At 44.2% G+C, this 24495-nt stretch overlaps 1 protein-coding gene across 1 annotated transcript in view; it reads left to right on the forward strand.

The window, feature by feature from the left end:
* The window catches only part of Galnt17 (polypeptide N-acetylgalactosaminyltransferase 17), a 519549-nt gene that overhangs the window by 188165 nt on the left and 306889 nt on the right, over positions 1–24495 (forward strand). The window contains exon 2 of the mRNA XM_004662611.3: positions 16767–16950. Coding sequence (XP_004662668.1) covers positions 16767–16950 — 184 coding nt within the window. The remainder of the gene's footprint in view (positions 1–16766; positions 16951–24495) is intronic.

Raw genomic sequence — 24495 nt, forward strand, 5'->3', positions numbered from 1 at the left:
CCAGAAGGCGGCTGTCTGTAAGCCATGAAGATAGCCCTTATCAGAAACCCAGTTTGATCCATGCATAGTGGCATAGTCCTCGGGAGGCTGAGGCAAGAGGAATTTGAGTCTGAGGCTGGCTTGGGCTACATAGTAAGACATTATCTCAAAAATATGTAACCAGGGCTGGAGAGATGGCTTAGCGGTTAAGCGCTTGCCTGTGAAGCCTAAGGACCCCGGTTCGAGGCTCGGTTCCCCAGGTCCCACGTTAGCCAGATGCACAAGGGGGCACACGCGTCTGGAGTTCGTTTGCAGAGGCTGGAAGCCCTGGTGCGCCCATTCTCTCTCTCTCCCTCTATCTGTCTTTCTCTCTGTGTCTGTCGCTCTCAAATAAATAAATTTTTTAAAAAAATATGTAACCAGGGGTAGAGGAGGGAGGTCAGGTGGGAAAATACTTGCTGCACAAAGAGGAGAACCCAAGTTCAGAGTGCTGGTACTCATGTAAATGTTGAGTGCGTGGGTGTGCACCTGTAATCTCAGTGTTTGGGAGGCAGAGACAAGTGGGTTTTTAGGGCTTGCTGGCCAGCTAGACTGGCCAAATGATGAGCTATGGGTTCAGTGAAAGAGACCCTGTCTCAAAGAATTAAGTGGAGAGTGATTGAGGAAGATACCCATTGTCAACCTCTGGCCTACACACACATACATGTGCATGTACATCTGCAAGTACGTATGCCCACGCACATAGGAACACACATGTACACATGCATGCACATCACACAGAGATAAGGAAACAAACAAATAAACATAGAAAAAAAGATAAAACCAAGTCTGCTAGCAAACTAAACCTGGACTTCCTGTTTCCATAACTGAAAAAAAATCATTAACTGGTTTAAATCATAGTATTTGATTATTGCAACCCAAAGTGACTATTCTCCTGTCAAGATTGTACCAGGATGAGGCCTAGATGTTCTTTCCTTGGGACTAAATAAGATAAAAGCCTAGGTCATGGTAGTGTCTTAGCGTATTGGAAAATTACATGCAAGGTTTATCGGGGGCAGGGCACACATGTATGTGGGTTCAGGTAGAGGCTAGAAGTTGACATCAGGTGTCTTCCATGTGTCTCTATCTACATGATTTTAATTTTTTTTATTTATCTGCAAGCAGAGAGAGAGATAGAGGTAGAGAGAAAGAGAGAGAATGGGAAGGCCAGGGCCTGTAGCCACTACAAATGAAATCCAGATGCCTGTGCCACTTTGTGCATCTGGCTTTGCATGGGTACTGGGGAATCAAACCTGGGTCTTTAGGCTTGGCAGACAAGCACCTTAACCACTGAGCAATCTCTCTAGCCTTCTACATTATTTTTTGACACAGAGCTCTCACTGAATCCAGAATTGACTGATTCTGAAAGATTAGCTAGCCAGCTTGCCTCAGAGATCTCCCCCCACCCCCGTCTCCACTTCCTGAGCACTTGGCCACCTCACCTGCCTGGATACTGGGGTTCCAAACTCTGGTCCTAGTCCTCATGTTCCCCAAGACAGCCTTCCCAGCATACTCAGAAGGGCCATGGAGGAAGTTTATTATGAAAAAGTGCCACAGAAATCCAGACTGGGTCTGCATGATCTCCTCACCAAAGACACACAGGGAACCTAGGGAGGTATTCTTTTTCCTTTTAGTGGCATTACGTCTTCCCATTTTGAAAGACACCCGCTTAGTAGCGTCACTGAAAAAATATGCCTCACCATGCTGTGCGACGCATAGGAATTATCTACTTTGTGGCCCATGTGTTCACATTCCCTCCTCTTCCCAATTTCATCTGCTAGAAAGGTGCATCCATGCAGCAGAAATTTCTCTGGCATTTTTATGTGCTTACCTAGCGGGCTTCGCGAACTGTTGGCAAAGGTAGCTAAGAGTTCATGTCCAGTGACAAAGCTCCCGTTGGTCTTAGCCAGAGCAAGCTGCCACTGCAGTAGATTGAGATGACTCTGTGGACGTTAGAAATTTCCTTTTCTAACACTGTCCTTTGATCATAGGCCAAAAGTAGTTACGGCCTCCTCAGAGTGGTTTGAACTTATGTTCATGGGAGTCACTAGGGCAAGGAGGGACGAGGATGAGGAAGATGCATGGCCCCAGGACTGGGAAGACTGAATGGCTATAGCTGGAGACAGCAAAGCCAAGAAATGATATTATGTAGGAAGCTAAAGATAAGGCAAGGGCACACAGATGGAGGCAGTCACCTTGTATTCAGTCGTCATTGTTAGCTTGATAGGATCTAAAATCACCTGGGAGGCAACCTACTGGGCATGTCCGTGAGGGAGTTTCTGCACTGCATTTAATGGTATAGGAAGACCCACCCTGAATGTGGGTAATGCCATCTCATGGGCCGGATTTCAAATTGAATCAAAAGCAGAAGATGAGCTGAGAAGCAGCATTCACCTCTCTGCTTCCTGACTGTGGACGCAGTGTGATCAGCTGCCTCAAGCTCCTGCCACCATGTCTTCTCCACTGCAAAGGGCTGTGTCCTCTAGAACTGTAGGGCAGAATAATCCCTTCTTTCCTTAGTTGCTTTTGTCAGGTGTGTTGTTACAATAATGGGAAAAGTAGCGAATACACCTATACCAAATATTCCTGGTTCTCTAACGTCTGTTGCCTACAACAGGAAAGAGGCCTGCATAGGCAGATCAAAGGATTCTCTGGCCTTTGGTTTAGGGTTTACATTAAAAGTCCATCATAGGACTGAGTCACTGATTAGGTCAGAGCACTTACAATATGATCTCTTTATCTATCTATGTCTCTATCTCTCTCTCTATCATCTATCTATATCTATCTATGTATCTATCTATCTCTCTATCATTTATCTATGTATCTATGTATCTATCTATGTATCTGTATCTATGTATCTATCTATCTATCTGCCTGCCTATCTACCTATCTATCTATCTATCTATCTATCTATCTATCTATCTATCTATCTATCTATCTGCTTCATTAAGCTGGGCATGGTGGTATACACCTTTAATTTCAGAACTTGGGTGGCTCAGGTTGGAGGACCATTGTGAATTAAAGGCCAGTCTGGGACTACAGAGTGAATTCTAGGTCAGCCTCACCTAGAGTGAGACTTTGCCTTAAAAAAAAAAATAAAATAAAACAGCTGGGCATGGTGGTACACACCTTTAATCCCAGCATTCTGGAGGCAGAGGTAGGAGGATCACCATGAGTTCAAGGCCACCCTGAGAGTACAGAGTGAATTCTAGGTCAGCCTGGGCTAGAGGGAGACCCTACCTTGGAAAAAAAAAAAAAAAAAGAAAAACAAAACAAAACAAACAAATCCAGGCACAGTGGCACACGCCTTTTATACCAGCACTCACTCAGGAGGCAGAGATAGGAAGATTGCTGTGACTTTGAAGCCAGCCTAACACTCAATAGTGAATTCCAGGACAGCCTGGCCTAGAGTAAGACCCTTCCTTGAAAACAAACAAACAAACAACAATAAAAAACAACAAAAAAAACTCCACAGTAATCCCCTATTTTTTTAAAATGCTTTTATTTATTAACTTGCAAGTAGAGAGAGATAGAAGAGAAACAGACAGAATGGGTATGCCAGAATCTCCATCCACTGCAAACAAACTCAAGATGCATGCACCACTTTGTGCATCTGGCTTTATGTGGCTACTGGGGAATCAAACCTAGGTCATTAGGCTTTGCCAGCAAGGGCCCTAACTGCCAACTGCCGAGTCATCTCTCCAGCCTCCCCCAAGTGTTTCTTAACCTGTTAGGTTGATAAGATCATTGCTCACACTTACATTCCTGAGTCACACCCATTTTTTTGCCCTCCAGGCCTTGGTGTCCACATTGCATCCTTCTGTCTTGTTATTCCTAGGGCCCTTCTTCCCTTGCTGTGCCTTGGGGTGGGGAGGATTCTTCTAATTCTGCCCAACTCTACTCCTTACTTTTCTTGCAGCTGTGACCACATCCCTCATGAGAAGTAAGTGAGGGGAGGAAGGATCTACTTGGCTCACAGTTTGAGAGGATGCCGTTCATCATGGCAGGGAAGGAATAGCCCCAGGAATGTGAGGCAGCTGGTAACATTGCATCTGCAATCAGAAAGCAGACAGACAGGTGGACAGGAGGTGGGTCAAGGCTGTAAAACCTAAAGGCCCACCTGCTGGGAAGTAAATGTGCAAACACACGAGCCTGTGGGGAACATTTCACAGTCATACACTCCTTTTTTTTTTTTTTTTTTTTTTTCCTGAGGTAGAATCTCACTATAGCAGGCTGACCTGGAATTCACTATGTAGTCTCAGGGTGACCTCGAACTCTCAGCGATCCTCCTACCTCTGCCTCCCGAGTGAGTGCTGGGATTAAAGGCGTGCGCCACCACGCCTGGCTACACCCACTCCCTGTAAATGTGTAATCAGTCTTTCCTCAACCACCCATCTGTTTCCTGCTGTACAGCCTCAAAGATAGAAAATTTTACCCACATTCACCAGAAGACCTCTCCCAGGAAGGCATGTGTCTGCAGTCTCTCCTGAAGGACAGGTAGGCATGTGGTCAGGCCAGTGGCTGACACACAGGAAAAAGTTCTACAGAACCGTTGAGTGTAGGGATGGACAGAAATTGGATCTAAAGACGCAACTCAAAGTTGTCTCCTATGTACTGAAGAGTTGACATTAAGAAGCAAAATTAAATGACCATGAGAAAGATACCTAGTCGGGGAGGAGGGAATGGGGCTAAATATCACAGTAAATCTATATTCATAAAGAAGCGGGTTGACACTAATGAATGTCACAGGGAAATCAAGCCTGAAAAAGTCCAGCTGGTTGGTGGAGAAAGGGCATCAGTGACTTCAGACAGCCATGGCAGGAAAGAAATATTCCCAGGGTGACAGAAATAGAAGCAAGACTTGCTACTACCTCTCAGTAAAGGAGCCTTTGTGGAGGCAGTAATGATCTTATATTAACCAGCAGTGCTCTTTATTCTTTTTTTCATTCCAGCAATATCCAACTAGAATATGTAATATTGAAAGCAATCTCTTTATCATTGCAACAGTGTTGCCATCTTCCTAAGAATAACCAATAGTAAAAATTAGAATATTTTAGTCAGTGAATTAAAAAACACCAGCGAAGACTTGTTGCCTAATTTGAAGACAAAAATGTCAAGGAGATACAATATAATACATGCAAAAGTTACAAAATGTAATAAATAAATATATATTTAAGTAGAGTGGTGATTAAATGTTTCATTGAAACTAGTGATATGTAAACCTGTGTTCACTTTGCTTTTCCTTGGAAAATTTGTAGTCTTTCATCTGTCTACAAAAATAAATTCACATCCACTGTGCATAGATACACAGATACATAAAAATTTTAAAATGCAATTTCTCATTTTCAAAGGAGATGCTGGGGACTGAACCCTGGGCACTATGTTTGCTAGGCAAACATCCTATCAATGAGCTATACTCAAGTCCAAAAGATCTTTTTAATGTTAGGTATAACATGATTCCAAATGATATATATATATTTTTTTAATCTGGGAGATAACAGTAGGTTCTAAAATTAATCCAAGCTGGGCGTGGTGGCGCACGCCTTTAATCCCAGCAGTCAGGAGGCAGGGGTAGGAGGATTGCCATGAGTTCAAGGCCACCCTGAGACTACATAGTGAATTCCAGGTCAGCCTGAGCTGGAACGAGACCCTACCTCGAAAAACCAATAAATAAATAAATCAAGATTAAATTAAATTAATCCAAAGGATGCAGATGTGAGCAACTTATATTTTTTTTAAGAAGACAAATGAGAAAATTTGTAACCAATATTGACTTGTGTTTTTAGTTTTGTCTGAGAGAGGGTCTTTCTGGGTACCCTGCCTTGCATGCTACTGTGTATGTAGCTGAGGCCAAGCTCAAAACTCAACAACCTTCCTGCTTTGGCCTCCCAAGTGCTTGCCTTAGAATACACAGCAATAACCATTAGTGTGGTGTTGTGGTTGAACTATGGACTATTTCAAAGGCTCCTGTGTTGAACGCTTGGCCCTCAGCTGGTGGGGTTTTTATCTGGAAGGAGGCAGTTCTGGAAACATTACAATGTGGGACCTAGCTGAAGGAAGTAAGTCACTTGAAGGTGTGACTTTGAAGGTAGTAGTTCTTCCACAGTCCCTTCTTAAAGTGAACAACTGGGCTGGAGAGATGGCTTAGCGGTTAAGCACTTGCCTTTGAAGCCTAAGGACCCCAGTTCAAGGCTTGACTCCCCAGGACCCACGTTAGCCAGATGCACAAGGGGACACATGCGTCTCGAGTTCATTTGCAGTGGCTGGAGGCCCTGGTGCGCCCATTCTCCTTCTCTATCTTTTTCTCTCTCTCTGCCTCTTTCTCTCTTTGTGGATGAATAAATAAATAAAAATAAAAACAAAAACTTTACAGTGAACAACTGACTCAGCCGCACGTCCCTGCTGCCGTGACGTTCTGCCTGAGTGCATGGAGCCAGGCAAAGGTTGAGCCCTCTGAAACTGAGGCAAAATGGGTCTTGTGCACCTTAAATTACTGGCAACGATATTTTGGACACAGTCATGCACAAGCAACTAGTGCAGGCTGGAGAGATGGCTCAATGGCCCAGTGCCCTTTCTACACAAGCATGAGGGTCTAAAGGGGCCCAAGACCTCCTGACTTACAGCTGGATGCATACCTGTAAATCCAGTGCCATAGCAAAACACAGACCTGGGGATCACTGAGCCTGCGAAACAAAAGGCAAGCTCACGGATCAGTAAAAGACTCTGGCTCAGTCAAGAACGAGTGGGAGAATGGTAGAGAGGGACACGCAGCTCTCCCCTCCAGCTACGGCACGTAAGCACGCCCCAGCGCAGGGGAACACACAGGATGCCATCGGGGCACATACACGTGCACACACCGCACACACAAGCCACTAATGCACGTGCCCTGGCCAGTGCAAGGAAATTCATATATGCTGGACGGGGAGCCTCTGACATATTCCTTTTACTGGTAGTTGCTGAAATTTCCAAACACTAATAAAATTAACCTTAAAATTTATAAAAGTTAGAAATCCTAGAAATTCCTTTCTACTTTAGCTAAGGGTTCTTTTTATTTTTATCTTTTTTTTTTTTTTCCACTTTAAGACAGGGTCTCATGTAGCTCAGGCTGGTCTCAAACTCACTATTTGTTTAAAATATTTGTTTATTTAAGAAAGTGAGAGAGGGAAAGAGGCATACAGGGAGAGAGAGAGAGAGAGAGAGAGAGAGAGAGAGAAAGAGAGAGAGAGAGAGAGAGAGAGAGAGAGAGAGAGAGAGAAATGGACACACCAGGGCCTCCAGCCACTGCAAACAAGCTCCAGATGCATGTGCCACCTTGTGCATCTGGCTTACGTGGGTTGTGGGAAATTGAACCAAGGTCCTTTGGCTTTGCAGGAAAATGCCTTAACCGCTAACCCATCTCTCCAGGCCCCTTAAACTTACTATCTATCAGAGGATGATCTTCAACTCCTGATCCTCCTGCCTTCAATACAAGCTTGTTCCTCTACTCCTGGCTCCTGCAGCTCTCCGGACGGTGCCCCAGGGCTTCGCGCATGATTGGCAAGCACTCTGCCCACTGTCCTCTATGCCCATCCCTTAAAAGACTACTCTCTGCACAACTGTCATGTAAATAACAAAGCCCAGAAAATCCTGAAGCCCACAGGTGTGAAGATCCCTCAGAGAAAGTAAACCGCTCCTGCCCATGTCACTTGTAGATTCCACACAAGACACAACAGATCCATCTTGGCAGCAAAAATAAAGGGCCCTGATTGTAAGTCATCTCAGAGCCACTTCCCACCTCCCTCCACACAAGGGAGGACTTCATTTGCTCCAGGACTTCAGTTTAAACTTATGTGTTTACAGATGACTAACATTATTCTTTCAGAAACAGGAGTGGGGCTCACAGCAAACTCACAGACTCTAGAATAGATGGAAGCTGTACCAAATGCAGTCGAGTGCCTTGTCAAGTCATGAAGTTATTCACTGACTTGGCAGCCACAGCCCAGGAGGGAGAGGACCACATGCACGCACGCACGCACGCACGCTCATCGTCTCAGTGAGCTCAGCTTGCTGCTTTCCTGTCCTTAGTTGGATGTCATCGAGTAGGGGCAGTTCTTCAGGAAAGATCCAACTTCTCTATCAGCTGACAGTGCTGGGGAGGGTCCGCCCAGTGTTAAAGCCGTTGGAAATTGGTGGATCCCCTCCCTCCCCCCAAAAAATCCAGATATATTTCTGGACAACTTTCATGTGTTCTTGAGAAGTAAGAAATCTTCTTTCAGAAGCCAGAATAATAATCAAGATGGGGACTGGGGGTGCATCTCCACTGGAGGAGCACGTGCCTAGCATGAAGGAAGCCCCAGATTCCATCCCTGGAACTGCATTAAACTGGCCATGGTGATGCGTGTCTGTTATCCCAGCATTTGGGAAGTGGCAGCAGGAGGATCCGAAGTTTAAAATTATCCTCAGAGATGGAGAGAGAGTTCAGTGGTTAAAGGTGCTTGCTACCAAAACCTGCTTTGATTCCCCGGTGCCCATGTAAAACCAGATGCACAAGCTAGCACATGCATCTGGGGTTCATTTGCAGTGGCAAGAAGCCCTGGGGTGTCCATTTTCTCTCTCCCTCTCTCTCTCTCTCTCTCTCCTTGCAAATAAATAAAATATTTTTCAAAAACCATCCTCGACTATGTAGGAAGTTTGAAGCCAGCCTGGGGTATGTAAAACCCTGCCTCAAAAACAGCAAAAATAAATAAATAAATAAATAAATAAATAAATAAATAAATAAATAAATAAAAAAAAAAAAAGAAATTGAAGGTAAATGTGGAGGGTACCCCAGAAACAGGGCCCACCCTCTCAGCTACCAAACATTCTAACAGCTCTAAAATTAAGATGGAGAGTCAATGGAATGAATAGAGACAGGCAGATCAATGAAACATTTGAAAAATTAGGAAATATTGCTGCAAAAAGCTAGCCCTATTATAGACGCGAAACAATAGTGATAATTAATTCAACTGACAAGTATTTATTAGCTTCACAGCACCATAATAAACACACAAATACATTAAGTATGCTTTAATTCATTTTATTCACATAGTGTGTATGCATTTATATCAAAATATTTCAGGGCCTCTACCATTGAGCTATACTCACTGCCTGAAAAATCTTCTTTTGTTTTTAAAATAAGGCCTGTGTTAGTTACTTTCTCATTGCTGGTATGAAATACCCAACCAGGAGCCGCTTATGGAAGGAAAAGGTAAAACATTTGGCTCATAGTTTCAGAGTCTAGAGCCCATCATGGCAGGAAAAGCGTGGCAGGAGCAGGAAGGCAGCATCCTAGTGTTAGATCAGCAGGGAGGAGTAAAGAGGACAATGAATGCTGATGATCAGCCAGCTCTGTCCTTTTTATATAGCCCCAGCCCCCCAGCTCAAGGCTGGGAAGGTGGATCATCCCACCTTAGGTAACCTAACCTAGATAATCGCTCACAGGTGATTCTAGGTCCTGTCAACTTGGCAATCAGTATAAACCACCACAAGGACTCACGCTGTAGCCCAGGCTGGCATTGAGCTTGTTGCGATCCTCTTGACTCAGCCTCCCAAGTGCTGGAATAATAGGTTTGTAGTACACATGCCTCAGAAAGATAGGGAGATAGCGGCTCATACATCTCTCTCTCTCTCTCTTTTTCTCTTTTTTGTCTTTGTGATTTTGTATTGCTGGTGATTGAACCAAGTCCTAGTGTTTGTTAGGCAAACTTATGCTGCCACTTGGAGAAGCGCAGCTCACCCCTTGCTTGAGTTACTGCAGTCGCTCCTGACACATCTTTAGGATCCATGCTCTGGCGTGCTCATGGGATCACCATGTGATTAGAACTCATGAGAGCCTTGGTGCTGCTGTGAGAATAACACATAGGTGGCCGCACAATAGGGTGGCTGATCAGCAGACCTCCGCACCCTTTGTTTCAGCTAGCCTGGCCTTCTTCCAATGCTTCAAAAATGCCACTGATGCCCACGGGGTCACCCATCCTTTCTGCTGCTCATTATAATACTGCAGCTGTCTTCTTAGGGAATCGAGGATGCTGGGGATTGAACCTAGGGCTTCAGGCATGCTAGGCAGGTTCCCTACCACTGAACCACATCCTCAGCCCCTCGCTGGGGGATTCTAGGCAGGTGCTCTATCACGGAGATACACCCCTAAACTCTTCACTGGGGAATTCAAGGCAGACATTCTTTTATTAAGCTACATCTCCACTCTGACACTTTGATTAAAATAATTATAACCATTCATCCTGTCTTCCATGGTGCACCCTCCAAGGTAATCTCACTTTTATCTAGGTGTTTCATTTTCAGTTGTTTCTCCAGGTTCCCCTGGAGACTCATGTCCCGCACACTAGCGCTGTGTCCCTGCCTTCCTTCTGCTCCCTTAAGTAATCTCTGGACCCCCTTAGTTCATCTCAGGACCTCATCTTCCTTGCAAGCTCAGCTATCTATTTTACACAATTTAAAATAAATTTTACTGAGTATTTCTGTGTTTTACTAAAAAAGCTTTTATGTGTAGCCTTTCATTTTATCTTGCTGGGAACAGAACAGTCTGTCCAAAGAGGAATTTAAGTGTTTTTTTTTTTTTACAACTTCATTAAGGTATTTTATATTTCCCATATCATTCACGTCTTTAAAAGTGTACTACCATCCCAGTGTTTGCCTTCCTCCCCCAAGGAGCCCCTCCTTCTTCTTTTATTACATATTATAAGTATAGGAACTGCACAGACAGTAATATTTATAATAGGTTTCAAGAGTTCAAGGTCAGCTTGTGCTACATAGTGACGTCTGACCTCACTGGGCTATACACTGAGTCACTGTCTTTAAATATCTATCTCGCTGTATATATTACATATATAGAGATAGGCTTTGTGAACTTGGGCTTCACAAAATATTGCAGCCGTGATGACAATCTAACCCTGTAACACTACCATCACCTCCAGTAATAAACTTCTAGTCACGTAGAGCTGTAAAGCCATGGGGGGAAAATGGGAAAACGTGTGCTTATGTGTATGGGCTTTTGGCATCTACTCAGAACCATGACATGTGCACATTTGGATTCTTTCAGAATACTTTTAAGAATCACCCATGTGGTATATTCATTACGTACTCATTGCTGTGACCAAATGCTTGACAAAAAGCACCTTGATTGAGGCAGGGTCTGTGTTGACTCACAGCCTGAGGCTATAGTCCTTCATGGCAGGGAAGGAAAGGTGGCAGAAAGACGAAGCAGCAGGTGTCAGGAAGCAGACAGGGACTCTAGTTTCACTGTAACATGTCCTGCATAAACTAGTGATGGTTTGAACAATTAATCCTCAGTCGTGGGCACCACGTAGGAAGGTTGTGGAACCTGCTGTGAGGAAGGGTGTCACTGGGTGAGGGCCCTGAGACATTCTCACCCAACTCTGCTTTCTCTCTACTTCCTCCAAGCTGATGTGAAGGCGAGGCACTGTCTGTCCCGCCACGCTTTCCTTGACGTGATGATGAAACTTCCTCCTTGAAACCGTGAGCCGAAATAAACCCTCCCCTCCCATAAATTGCTTGTGATTGGGTATTTTGTTCTAACAATGAGAATGTAAGATCCAAAGGAAGAGTAGGACTCCTTACAATGCACTTTTCCAGACCAAAAAAAAAAAAGGCCTGGATATCCATGATCTCGCAGTGCCTGGCACTACCTACACAAGACCATCAAAATAGGAGGAAAAGATGATGACATCAAAATAAAAGAGAGGGCTGGAGAGATGGCTTAGCGGTTAAGCGCTTGCCTGTGAAGCCTAAGGACCACAGTTCGAGGCTCGGTTCCCCAGGTCCCACGTTAGCCAGATGCACAAGGGGGCGCACGCGTCTGGAGTTCGTTTGCAGAGGCTGGAAGCCCTGGCGCGCCCATTCTCTCTCCCTCTATTTGTCTTTCTCTCTGTGTCTGTCACTCTCAAATAAATTAAAAAAAAAATTTAAAATAACATCATAGTTCTTGTGCAATTGTAAAAGAACAAAGATTTAAAAAAAAAATAAATAAATAAAAGAGAGACTGATTTGGGGGGGAGGGGATGTGATGTAGAGTGGAGCTCAAAGGGGGGAGGGAGAGGAATTATCATAGTTTGTTGTCTATAATTATGGATGTTGTCAATAAAAATATATTTTTTAAAATTTTTTGTTTATTTTAAAATTTTTATTTATTTATTTATTTATTTATTTGAGAGTAACAGACACAGAGAGAAAGACAGATAGAGGGAGAGAGAGAGAATGGGCACGCCAGGGCTTCCAGCCTCTGCAAACGAACTCCAGACGCGTGCGCCCCCTTGTGCATCTGGCTAACGTGGGACCTGGGGAACCGAGCCTCGAACCGGGGTCCTTAGGCTTCACAGGCAAGCGCTTAACCGCTAAGCCATCTCTCCAGCCCCTTTTGTTTATTTTTAGTTATTTATTTATTTGAAAGCGACAGACAGAGAAAGGGACAGATAGGGAGAGAGAGAGAGAATGGGTGCGCCCAGGCTTCCAGCCACTGCAAACGAACTCCAGACGCGTGCGCCCCTTATGCCTCTGGCTAACGTGGGTTCTGGGCAATCAAGCCTCAAACTGGGGTCCTTGGGCTTCACAGGCAAGCGCTTAACCGCTAAGCCATCTCTCCAGCCCAATAAAAATATTTTAATAAGAGATAGTAGTGAGTACAGGGATGAATGCTAAACTTGCATTCTCTTACTTTGTTTCACTTTTTTTATGAGAGAGAAAACGAGGGAGAATTGCTGTGCCGGGGCGTCTAGCCACTGCAGTCACACTACAGACACATGCACCACCTTGTGCACATGCTTGTGACTTTTCACACTTGTGTCACCTTCTGCATCTGGCTAACATGGGATGTGGAGAGGCATACATGGGTCCTTGGGCTTTGCAGGCAAGTGCTTTAACCTCTAAGCCATCTCTCCAGCCCTTTTGCTTTTTATTTTAGAGAAAGAGGGGGGGGGGCGAGAGAGATGGGGGTGGGGGAGGGAGAAAGAATTGGCACACCAGGGCCTAAGCCACTGAAATTAAACTCCAGATGCTTGCGCCACCTAGTGGGCATGTGCAACCTTGCACTTGCCTCACCTTTGTGCTTCTGGCTTACCTGGGATCTGGAGTTGAACATGGATCCTTAGGCTTTTCAGGCAAGCAAGCACCTTACCCATGAAGCCATCTCTCCAGACCCAGCCCTTTCTTTTGTTTATTTTTATTTTTTATGAGAGAGAAAGTGGCTTTTTCTTTTTTATTCAGTCCAGGACCCCAGCTCATGACATGGTACTGCCCAGTTTCACACCTCTTTTAACCTAATCTAGAAACTTCCTCACAGATTTGCCCAGAGATTTGGTTCTATGGTAATCCTAAATTCTGTCAAAAGATTAACCATCATTTTTAATATTTTCCTCTTTCCTTCTCTCCCTCCCTCACTCCCCGCTCTGTGTGTGTGGTGTGTGGTGTGTGTTTTGTTCTAGACAAGGTCTCCCTGTATAGCCACAGTTGGCATTGAATTCATGCTCCTCTTGCTTCAACTTCCCAAGTGCTGGGATCTTACTACCACATCCCACTACCTCATTCTTTTTATGCCAAATACATCATTGTGTGCACACACCACATTTTGCTTATTTTTTCATTCATTGGTGGCCGTTTAACCAATTCCCAAACCAGCTACAGCCGTTTGTGTTTGAGTTGTGTGTGGCTAAATGACTTTATTTTGATGGGATATATAACAAGGAGACTTGTTTGGTCATATTGTGACTATGTTTAGTGTTTTAAAGAAGCCCCAAATGGGGACTGGAGAGATGGCTTAGCAGATAGGCGCTTGCCTGTGAAGCCTAAGGACCCCGGTTTGATGTTCAGTTTCCCTGGACCCACGAAAGCTAGATGCACAAAGGGCGCATGCAGCTGGAGTTTGTTTGCAGTGGCTGGAGGCCCTGGGGTGCTACCATTCTCTCTCTCTCTCTGTCTGTCCCTCCCTCTGTGCCTATTTCTCTGTCTATCACTGTCAAATAAATAAATAAAAATAAACAAAAAAATTTAAAACAAGAATCCCCAAATATTTGCCATTGTTAATTCCCAAAAGTAGTGTTCTATCACAAATCATTTTATTTAAGTACTTTTTTAGTGTGTATGTACTATGTAGTATAGGTGCACACGTGTGGATGCTAGAGGCAGACAGCGGGTGTCCTCTGCTGCTGTCCTGCCCTACATCCCTGAGACATCCCCTGTTACTGAACCTGGAGCTTATGCAGTTTTTGGGTAGACTGGCTGATCAGGATTCCCCAGCGCCCTGTCTTCACTTCCCACAGTGCTAGGATTACCGGCATGCATGACCGCACCTGGCTTTTACATGGGTGCTGGGGAATCTAACTCTTGTCCGTATGCTTGTGCAGCAAGAGCTCCTACCCAGTGAGCCATTCCCCCCACCAGCACCTCAGGTATATATATATTTTTAATTATTTATTTATTTATTTGAGAGTGACAGACACAGAGAGAAAGACAGATAGACGGAGAGAGAGAGAATGGGCCCGCCAGGGCTTCCAGCCTCTGCAAACGAACTCCAGACATGTGCGCCCCCTTGTGCATCTGGCTAACGTGGGACCTGGGGAACCGAGCCTCGAACCGGGGTCCTTAGGCTTCACAGGCAAGCGCTTAACTGCTAAGCCATCTCTCCAGCCCCCCTTGCGTATATTTTTGAGTCAGAATTTTACTGTGTAGTCCAGGCTGGCCTTGAACTCTCAGTCATACTGCCTTAGCTTCTCAAGTACTGGGATTAAGGTGTGCTTTAGCGTATGCGGTGCCAAGAGATTCTTTTTTTTTAAGTCAAGCACAGGGGTTTGCCTGGAAGGCTGTTTGAGCATGGTGAAGACGAGCTCACTGGAAAATTCCATGTTGGTGCGTAGTGTGAGATTACAGACAAGGAGGCAGGCAGGAAGTGCTGCGTAATCAGTTTCTCAGTTGATGGTGTCTCTGTTGGGAGGGGGCCAGGGAGCAGAGAGGTTCCAGTACCAGAGCAATGTATTGAGCTGTGGAAATGAGTCGCAGACAGGAGAATGCTGTTTGTCTGAGATTGATCTGAGCTATTTGCTTGGCTTGTGCTTTTCATCGTCGCGTTACAGGAAATACATTTCTGTTTTCACAGAAGCAAAGAATGGAATGTGAGCCCCACTGTTGTATGATGCAGAACCTCCCAGGATCCAAGCACATTTGTTTGGCTTCTTATGTGCTGAGGGATGTTTTCCTGGGATCTAGAGCTGCCCATCATTAAAGCCAAAGAGATTGTAGCTTTGGTCCATTTTCATCCTGTCCTTGGGGACAGTGCAAATCTGGGAACATGGGTCAGTGGAGTGACTGCTTAGTCTCTCCTGTGAGGGACTGGGAGCATGGCTCAGTAGTAGAACACCTGTCTAGAATCCTCCCTTGAGGGGCTGGGGGCGTGGCTCAGTGGTAGAGCTCCTGTCTAGAATCCCCCAGTGAGGGGCTGGAGTTGTGGCTCAGTGGTAGAGCTCCTGCCTAGAATCCCCCAGTGAGGGGCTGGGGTGTGGCTCAGTGGTAGATCTCCTGCCTAGAATTCCCCAGTGAGGGGCTGGGGGCGTGGCTCAGTGGTAGAGCTCCTGCCTAGAGTCCCCCAGTGAGGGGCGGGGGGGGTGTTGCTCAGTGGTAGAGCTCCTGCCTAGAATCCCCCAGTGAGCGGCGGGGGGGTGTTGCTCAGTGGTAGAGCTCCTTCCTAGAATCCCCCAGTGAGGGGCTGGGGTCTTGGCTTAGAATTGAAGCCTTATGTGCAGGAGGGCCTGGTTTTGATGCACAGCTCTTCAAAAAGGAAAAGAAAAAAATATAAATGTAGTGGGAATGAAACACTCAATATGGATATGGATAAAATGTGTACTTTGTGTGTGTGTGTGTGTGTGTGTGTGTGTGTGTGTGTGTTGACTAGCTCACATATTTGAAATGGCAAAGGCAATGAAAGCTGCAGCCACAGAAGTTTCTTAGCTATGCAGCAGTGGAACCTCTCTCACCGCTCTGATTTCAGTACTGCCTGTGGAGCTATTACAGGGTAAGGGGCCTATCGGCTGGAAGGCTCAGCACCCTGGGAGCAGGCATTGCTCAGCGAGGCTTGTTATGGAAGCCTCCTCCTCCACTATAGTTTGTTTATCAACCCTCAGGGCTGTTTGTTCCCTGTTTTCCCTGTGATTTATCCTCATACCTTTTGCATCTTTCTCTGCCATTTAGATGAGATTTAAATAAAGCCATCAGCTAAAAGGCTGTGTCAGGCTGTCGCGTTCTTTTGGTTCATGGTGAAATCAATCTGTGTGTCATTCCTTGCTCAAGTGACATGAAACCTGCTGCTTACCTGGTGTTCTGAGTGTGTGACATACCTCGGGCCTCCTCCTTCTTGCTCTTCTCACTTTGCTGGCACTGCCTTTTGCAGATAAGTAGCCAGGCATGAGTAGCTCCCACTTTGCCCCATGTCCTGGGTCCCTCTTGGTTCCCATTTCTCCAAATCCTGAAGATCTCTCCCTTTTATGGATCCCTGTTTTCATTTGAGTCCTACCACGTAATCAATCATGAACCCCTAAAGTCAACCTTGCCTGGACCTGTCTCCCCACAGAAATGTCCTCAGGGCACATGCATAGGGTAGATAAGTCAAGGACATTCTTTTTTTCCTTCCCCACATTCATCTGCACTGATTCTCTGCCTGGGATTACACAGCCATCCCATTAACATGGTCTTTCTTCTCTCCTTTCTCCTAGGCTTATCCAAATCTCTTGGGCTCATCGAAGGTTACGGTGGGCGAGGCAAAGGGGGCCTGCCTGCCACCCTCTCCCCCTCAGAAGAAGAGAAAGCCAAGGGGCCACATGAAAAGTATGGTTACAATTCCTACCTCAGTGAAAAGATTTCATTGGATCGCTCCATTCCGGATTATCGTCCCACCAAGTAAGTTGTGACCGTGTCGCGGCCATCAGGTATATGGTGAAGATATTTTCTCATGGTATTTGTATCTAAGCATGAGGAACTTTTATTTGGGGTTCCTTCCCCTATAATCTCTCAACCAAGGACTATTGTTGCACGTGAAATAGTCACTTTACAAAAATAAAAATATAAGGGGCCAAGTATATGGTTTATTTGGAAGAGGGGTCACCTAGCAAGCGGGAAGCTGTTGATTCCAACCCCAGCAGTGCATAAAATTGGACGTGGTGGTTTGCACCTGTAACCTCAGCATTTGTGAGGTGAAAACAGGGGGGATTAACAAACAGAGTTGTGCTTGGGTTGTATAGTGAATTTGAGACACTGTGTCAAAGAAATTTACCAACTATTTATTGAGAAATTTTCAATAGGTTTCTGAATTACTTTCACTACAATTTAACTTTTAAAAATTTTTATTTAGGGGCTGGAGAGATGGCTTAGCATTTAAAGCATTTTCCTGCAACACCAAAGGACCCAGGTTCAATTCCCCAAGACCCACATAAGCCAGATGCACATGGTGGTACATGCATTTGGAGTTCATTTGCAGTGGCTGGAGGCCCTGGGGCACTCATTCTTACTCTCTCTCTCGCAAATAAATAAATACATAAATAAAATATATTTATTTATATGTGTGCATGCATGTGTGTGCACCAGTGTCTCTTGTTGCTGCAAAGGAATGTTCATCTGTCTTTACATGGGTGTGTGGGGAATCGAACCTGGGTCAGTAGGCTTTACAAACAAGTGCCTTCATTTGCTGAACCATCTCCCCAGCTCCTAGCTTTGTTATGAGACAGAGCCTCATGTAGTTTGGGCTGGCCTCTACCTCATGATAGATCCTTCTGCCCCAGCCTCCAGTGCAGGGATTACATGCAGGCACCATCAAGCCTCACACATTGACAATATTATATAATGTCACATATGGTACATGTGACAATATTAAATTATTATCTTTGAATCTTTCATACATAGATTATAAGTATGTGATGTTTCATTTTGTCTCTTTTAGAAAAAAAAGTTCACATGTGTATAGGGGTGGCAGGGTTCCTTGCTGTTTCAAACTAATAGCAGATGCACATGCCATTGTGCCTCTGGCTTTGTGTGTACTGGGCAATCAATCGTGGATCAGTAGGTTTTGCAAACTAGAGCCTTTAATCACTGAGCTGTCTCTCCAGGCACCCTGTTGTCTTTTATTGACATTCTATCACAAGCATTTTTGAAAATTTTTAATTATTTTTATTTATTTATTTGAGAGAGAAAGGGAGGGAGATAAAGAGAGGATGGGCTCACAGGGTCCCCAGCCACTGTAAATGAACTCCAGACACATCACCACCTTGAGCATCTGGCTTACGTCTTATGTGAGTCCTGGGGAGTCAAACCTGGGCCATTAGGCTTTGCAGGCACACACCTTAACCACTAAACCATATCTCCAAATCCCACAAGAATTTGTTTTTCCCACAAGCATTTTTTCATAGGATGCATTATGATCATTTTTTCCAGTATTGACATATGGGGAGATGTTCAATTTTTCATTATCATGTCTAACATGGATAAATAAGTTCTCATTCACATCTTTCTTATATATTGACTAGGTGTTTAATCAACCCTTGTATAGGTATAATTCTTATATCACATTATAGGAATATTTTTGGAGACTCTAGTTATATACTATTATTAATATATATAACACTATAAATTTTGTTAATAATTTATTATTAATATATAACAATATATAATTTTCCTTCAAGTGATCCATTATAATTTCTTTGAAGAATTTTGAATTTCCTTCAAAAACTTTTTACAAACTTCTGCTGGAGTTTTACTAGACCCTTCCAATACTGAATGCAGACATTTCTAAGCAACGCTTTTGCCATGTAATAGGTATGAAAGTGCCTCCTATTGTTACTTCCATTTTTATTTCTTGTTTGATTGAAACTTTTACCTTTTAAAAGGTTTGGCTGTCTATTGTTTAATGCATGGGACATCTTTTGTTCTATGCACTCAGACTTAAGAATTATTTCTTTTCTTCTTGTGAAGCGTAGGAAAAGAGTTACGTGTAGAGTTCAGACGCTGGAGAAAAAGTTCCTTTTTTTATGTAGGACATTTCCATGGCTTCTCAGAAAGAAAAAAAAAAATTCTCCATTTTCTTTAGATTTGTAGTTTCTCTCTTTTTCCATTTAGAGTACACCCTTGCTGGGAGTAGATTATTTCTTTTTCAAATGGGTTTTGTGCAAATCAGTTAAGTATTCTGGTTACTGAGAAAAATAAATTCAAGATAAAGAAAATTATCTTAAATGGATTTAAAATTACAGCATTAGATGAGAATCCTGTTAAGTCTCTCTCCGCCTAATAAGCATTCATTCATTATGAATCCCTGGGAAAAATGCACACCATCCCTGTTGCAAGCAATTCTGTGTTCCTGGACTTGTGCTCTCAGAAACATCTGGGTGTTTTCATTCCCCAGTGTTTTCTGATTAGCCTTTCTTATTTGGGTGTTGGCAAATAAACAGCCATGTTTTCTGCTCGCTGATGAGAATGAGAATGTCTCTAACCCCCAGTGTACTGGAAATGGTACCATCAAGCAAAGTTTAATGAGCACCTAGCATGTACCAGGTCATTTGCTCAGCATGGAGATGGAGCGCTGGGCGCGATGGGGTCCTAGCCCACTTCTCATCTGCAGGGGGAAACAGAGGCATAAGAAGATCCTCCTAGCCCGAGATCATCTCTGTGGTGTGAGCCAGCACTGGGGGACTTTACCTGGGGAGACAAATAAAGGTCTATTCACCTAAGATCAGGTACTAATTACAGACCACAGAAATAAATAGGACTTCTAAGTCTAGCTTGCTGAACCAGTGAGTTTCCTTGGGGCTGCTTACAGGAGCATGGTTGAGGCCTTACTGACAGAAACATGGGCAGTATACCAGTGGCTATGCCACTGAAGAAAATGTCTGCCCCTCCCCTAGCAAACAATGCCTGCCTGTGTATCTTCAAAGAGGGATTGAGCCTCATGACTTCCTCCCCCAGCAACCCTTAACTGCCTATATAGACTCAGTAAGGGGCATGTGTTAGTGAACCCCTCCTCTCAGTAACCACTGCCTATAAATCCTCAAGAAGGGGTGGGGCCTCATGAGCCCTATCCCCAGCAATCATTATTTTATCAATCCTCAGGAAAGGACATGGTCTTGTAGGGCTCTCCCCTAACAACTATTAACTGCCTGTAATTCCTGGGGAGGGATGGGGTGTCTCATGAACCCCATTTCCTCCACAACAGAAAGTTAATGGGACTGTGCAGATCTTGTGTGGGTAACCACTGTCATCTTGTTTGCCAAGAGGACAGCATTCCCCTTTGCCACTGAGCCATCTCTCCAGCCTGTAAACTATTTTTTAATAAGTGAAAGGCCTACACTTTACAATAACAAAAGTTATCATACAATAACAACAGAATGGATCAGGCAGGGAGCAGCAAGAACATTCTTGAATGTCACATGCCCAAGTAAAAATGTATCTCAGTGTTTCCATGGGCTGTGGAAAATAGGTGAACTCTCCATTTTATCTGGTCCCTTTAAAAAATATTTTATGTATTTACTAGAGGGAGAGAGGCAGGCAAATAGAGAATAGGCATGCCAGGGCCTCTATCCACTGCAAATGAACTCCAGATGCATGTGGCACCTTGTGCCTCTGGCTTACATGGGTCCTGGGGAAACGAACCTGGGTCCTTAGGTTTCACAGGCAAGGGCCTTAACTGCTAAGCCATCTCTTCAGGCCTGGTTTCTTCTTAAAGTACTTAAATGAGAGCATGGAAGGGAAAACCAATCAGGTGGGACAGGTGATAACATAAGGATACACCTGCAGGCTTTTGGAAGATGGTGGAGGCATGGCAACTTCTGGCAAAGCATGGAAGCCCAGACTTATCCTTCCCATGTGGTGGGAAGAAGTAGGGAGGCCAGAGGAGTACAGCCTGGGCAGAACCCCAGAGACCCAGCAGCCAGGCAGGCCACACATTTCTGATGGCTGGTGGTGGGTTTGAAGGAAAGAATCACAGGTGTGTCCCCATATCCTTTCTGCTGCTTTGCATACCCAAGGGGCTGCTTTTCTATCCCTGGAAGGATCAGGGAGTTTTTGTTCCCTGATCACAGAACACAACTGGAGTCAGGAGATACGACATGGGGGCAGTCAGCAGCCTCCTCGCCGTTCCACAGCAATCATGCTCCTGTGTGTGAGTTTGAAGGAATCCAGTGGAGGTGACCACCCAGGTTAAGGAAAAGGGCAACAAATATGGACAAATAGGGTAGTGGGGGTGTCTCAGTGACAGGAACAGGTGTCTACCTGGTTACTGGCTTTTTTTTTTTTTTAATATGTATTTGTTTATTTGAGAGAGAGAGGGAGAGGGAGAGAGAACGGGTATGCCAGGTTTCTAGCCACTACAAAGGAGCTCCAGATGCATGTGGGTCCTGGGGAATTGAACCTGGGTCCTTTGGCTTTGCAGGCAAGTGCATTAGCCATTAAGCAATCTCTTCAGATCTTTTTTTTTTTTTTTTTTTTTGAGGTAGGGTCTCACTCTGACCTGGAATTCACTAGGTAGTCTCAGGCTGACCTGGCACTCCTACCTCTGCCTCCCGAGTGCTGGGATTAAAGGTGTGCACCACCATGCCCGGCTGTCCAGCTCTTTTTTACAAAACAGTTTTATGTATTTATTTATTTAGAGAGGGCGAGGACCTGGTTACTGTTGACGTAGTATGTCTGTTGTAAAGCTTGGCCCTTCTACCAACCTAGCTGACTCTTACAAGTACCACTAAGAGTCCTGGACGTCATAGCAGCTCAGTCCGTATTATCACACGGCTTCACAGCAGCACTGACATCAGGGAAGACAGAGCCTACACATTAAAGTTTTGCTGACTTAGATTTTAGGATGTTTTGTTTACAAATTGAGAACAAATAACTATGCTACAGAAATAATTAAAATTAAAAAATAAATCTTGGAAGTCAAAATTCAGGTAAAAATAATTACATGAGGCCTGGAGAAATGGCTTGGCAGTTAAGGTGCTTGCTTGCAAAACCAAAGGACCCAGGTTCGATTCCCCAGGACCCATGTAAGCCAGAAGCTCAAGGTGGTGCATGCATCTGGAATTCGTTTGCAGTGGCTGGATGCCCATTTCTATCTCTCTCTCTCTCTCTCAAATACATAAATAAAAATATAGTTTTTAAATTTTTTGTTCATTTTTATTTATGTATTTGAGAGTGACAGACACAGAGAAAAAGAGGCAGAGGAGAGAGAGAGAGAGAGAGAGAGAGAATGGGTGCACCAGGGCCTCCAGCCACTGCAACCAAACTCCAGATGTGTGTGCCTGTTTGTGCATCTGGCTAATGTAGGTCCTGGGGAGTCAAGCCTCAAATCGGGATCCTTACTTAGGCTTCACAGGTAAGCGTTTAACCACTAAGCCATCTCTCCAGCCCAAGAAAAATATTTTTAAAAATAATTATATACAGCATTGGGAGAGAGCATGGAGGAAATCTTTTGGAAAAGCAGGACACAAAAGACATGAGAAATAAGAACAGGAAGACCAAAGAGGAATTAGATCCATCCAAATGGTTTACTATCCACTAAGAAGAATATCAGAGAGCAGAAAGAAGGAGTCATCAAATGCATGATACAAGAGAATATTCCAGAAATCTAGGATAGGAGCTTTCACATTAGAAAATCTCAGCCAGTGATGACATAATTCGTAAAACAAACAAAAAAACTAAACACACATCCAGAATTCTGTGAAATTTCAGGTGTTAGGGAGATGGCCTGGTAGATGAATCACTTGGAGTACAAATGTGAGTAAGGAGTTCAGGCCTTCGAAATTCAGGTAAAGTTGTGCGCTGTGGCCTTCTATGAACTCAGCACCCTGGTAGCAAGATGGAGGCAGAGACAGGAGAATTTCCTTCCTAGCTATGGACAGCTAGGCTGGCAAACGGAGTGGTGAATATCAGGAGAACCTGCCTCAAATAAGGAGGAAGGGGAGGACCAACACCCCAGGTTTTCCTCTGAGCTCCACATGTGTGTTGTGGCACATACACATGATGCACTTACACGTACACACACACATACACATTCACACACATGCACGCACACACAAAAGAAATTTGAGAATTTTTTCAAATTCCAAGCAGCATGGATCAAGAAGTCTTAAGAGCTTTGGGAGAGAAAACACAGCTAAAAATAGTTGACCAGCTGGGCGTGGTGGTACACGCCTTTAATCCCAGCGCTCAGGATGCATACGTAGGAGGATTGCTGTGCGTTCAAGGCTAGCCTGGAACTAGAGTAATTTCTAGGTCAGCCTAAGCTAGAGTGAAACCCTACTTCAAAAGAAAAACACAGTCGATAATGTATTTCTCAGTAGCAGTACTATAAACTAGAAGATAGTAGAGTGAGGATTTATTTTCAACCCAGGCACGGAGTCACAGGCCTCTAATCACAGCATTTGGGCGGTGGAGATAGGAGGACCAGGAGTTCAAGATCATCTTTGGCTATGTAGCAAGTTCAAGCCAGCCTTAGATGAATGGGATCCTGTCTCCAGTATATATATTTAATGTAGAATTCTGTAGCCAGCAATAGAATGAACACATTGGGTCAGAAACAAATACAAAGTAAATGCATTGCCAATATACAGGGTGTGAACAATTTTGCCTTCTTTGCCATCTGTTTTGAGAGTTACTGAAGCATATGCTTTGTAGAAACAATGGAGCACTGTAAGAAAAGAATGATGGGATCTAGGGAACAGGGAAATCAAAGAGCAGAGTACAAAGGCAGATCCAAGAGAGATAATGAGAAAGACACATTCCTGGATTGAAGATAAAGGAACATCATTGAGGGCCAGGAGTTTTACCAGTCCTCCATTCAGGGGAAGTATGGTACCAGAAAGGCAGAGGAGGAAATGAATTGTTGGATCACCTAGATTTTTTTTTTTTTCTTTTTGCCTGCATGAACTTTTTTTTTGAACATTCTTTCAGAAAATTTTGGACTGTTTGCTGACAAACACAGAAAGCTAAGATCGTGAAAAGGCAGAGAAATTGCTAAATTCTGGAGAAAAAAAAAAAGAAAGGCAAAAAGCCTGGATTGAAAATAAATGTTTGCTGTACTTACTCCCAGGTTTTAATGGTGCTACTGAGAAATCCGCTTTCTGTAGCTGGGAGTATATGAACTGATATAATTATGTAATTGGAAATTTGTGTGCTATTTCAGGCAAAGATTATGGTATGACTGTACTGGAAGAAAGAGGAGGTAAACTGCACGTGAGGTGTGGAGAGGGTAAGGAGTCAAACCTTCCTCTTCCATGTCCTTCACTTGTATCTACTGGCCTTTTTATAAGCTGAGTGGATTCTTCAAATTCTTGCACATAGTGTTATGAGAGTCTAAAACAGTAACGAAGATGGAAACCTCACCATTTAGGGCTGGAGAAATGGCTTAGCCATTAAGGTCTTTGCCTGAAAAGCCGAAGGACCCAAGTTTAATTCCCTAGGACCAACATAAGC

The sequence above is a fragment of the Jaculus jaculus genome, chromosome 2, assembly GCF_020740685.1.
Source record: "Jaculus jaculus isolate mJacJac1 chromosome 2, mJacJac1.mat.Y.cur, whole genome shotgun sequence".
Classification (NCBI taxonomy): domain Eukaryota; kingdom Metazoa; phylum Chordata; class Mammalia; order Rodentia; family Dipodidae; genus Jaculus; species Jaculus jaculus.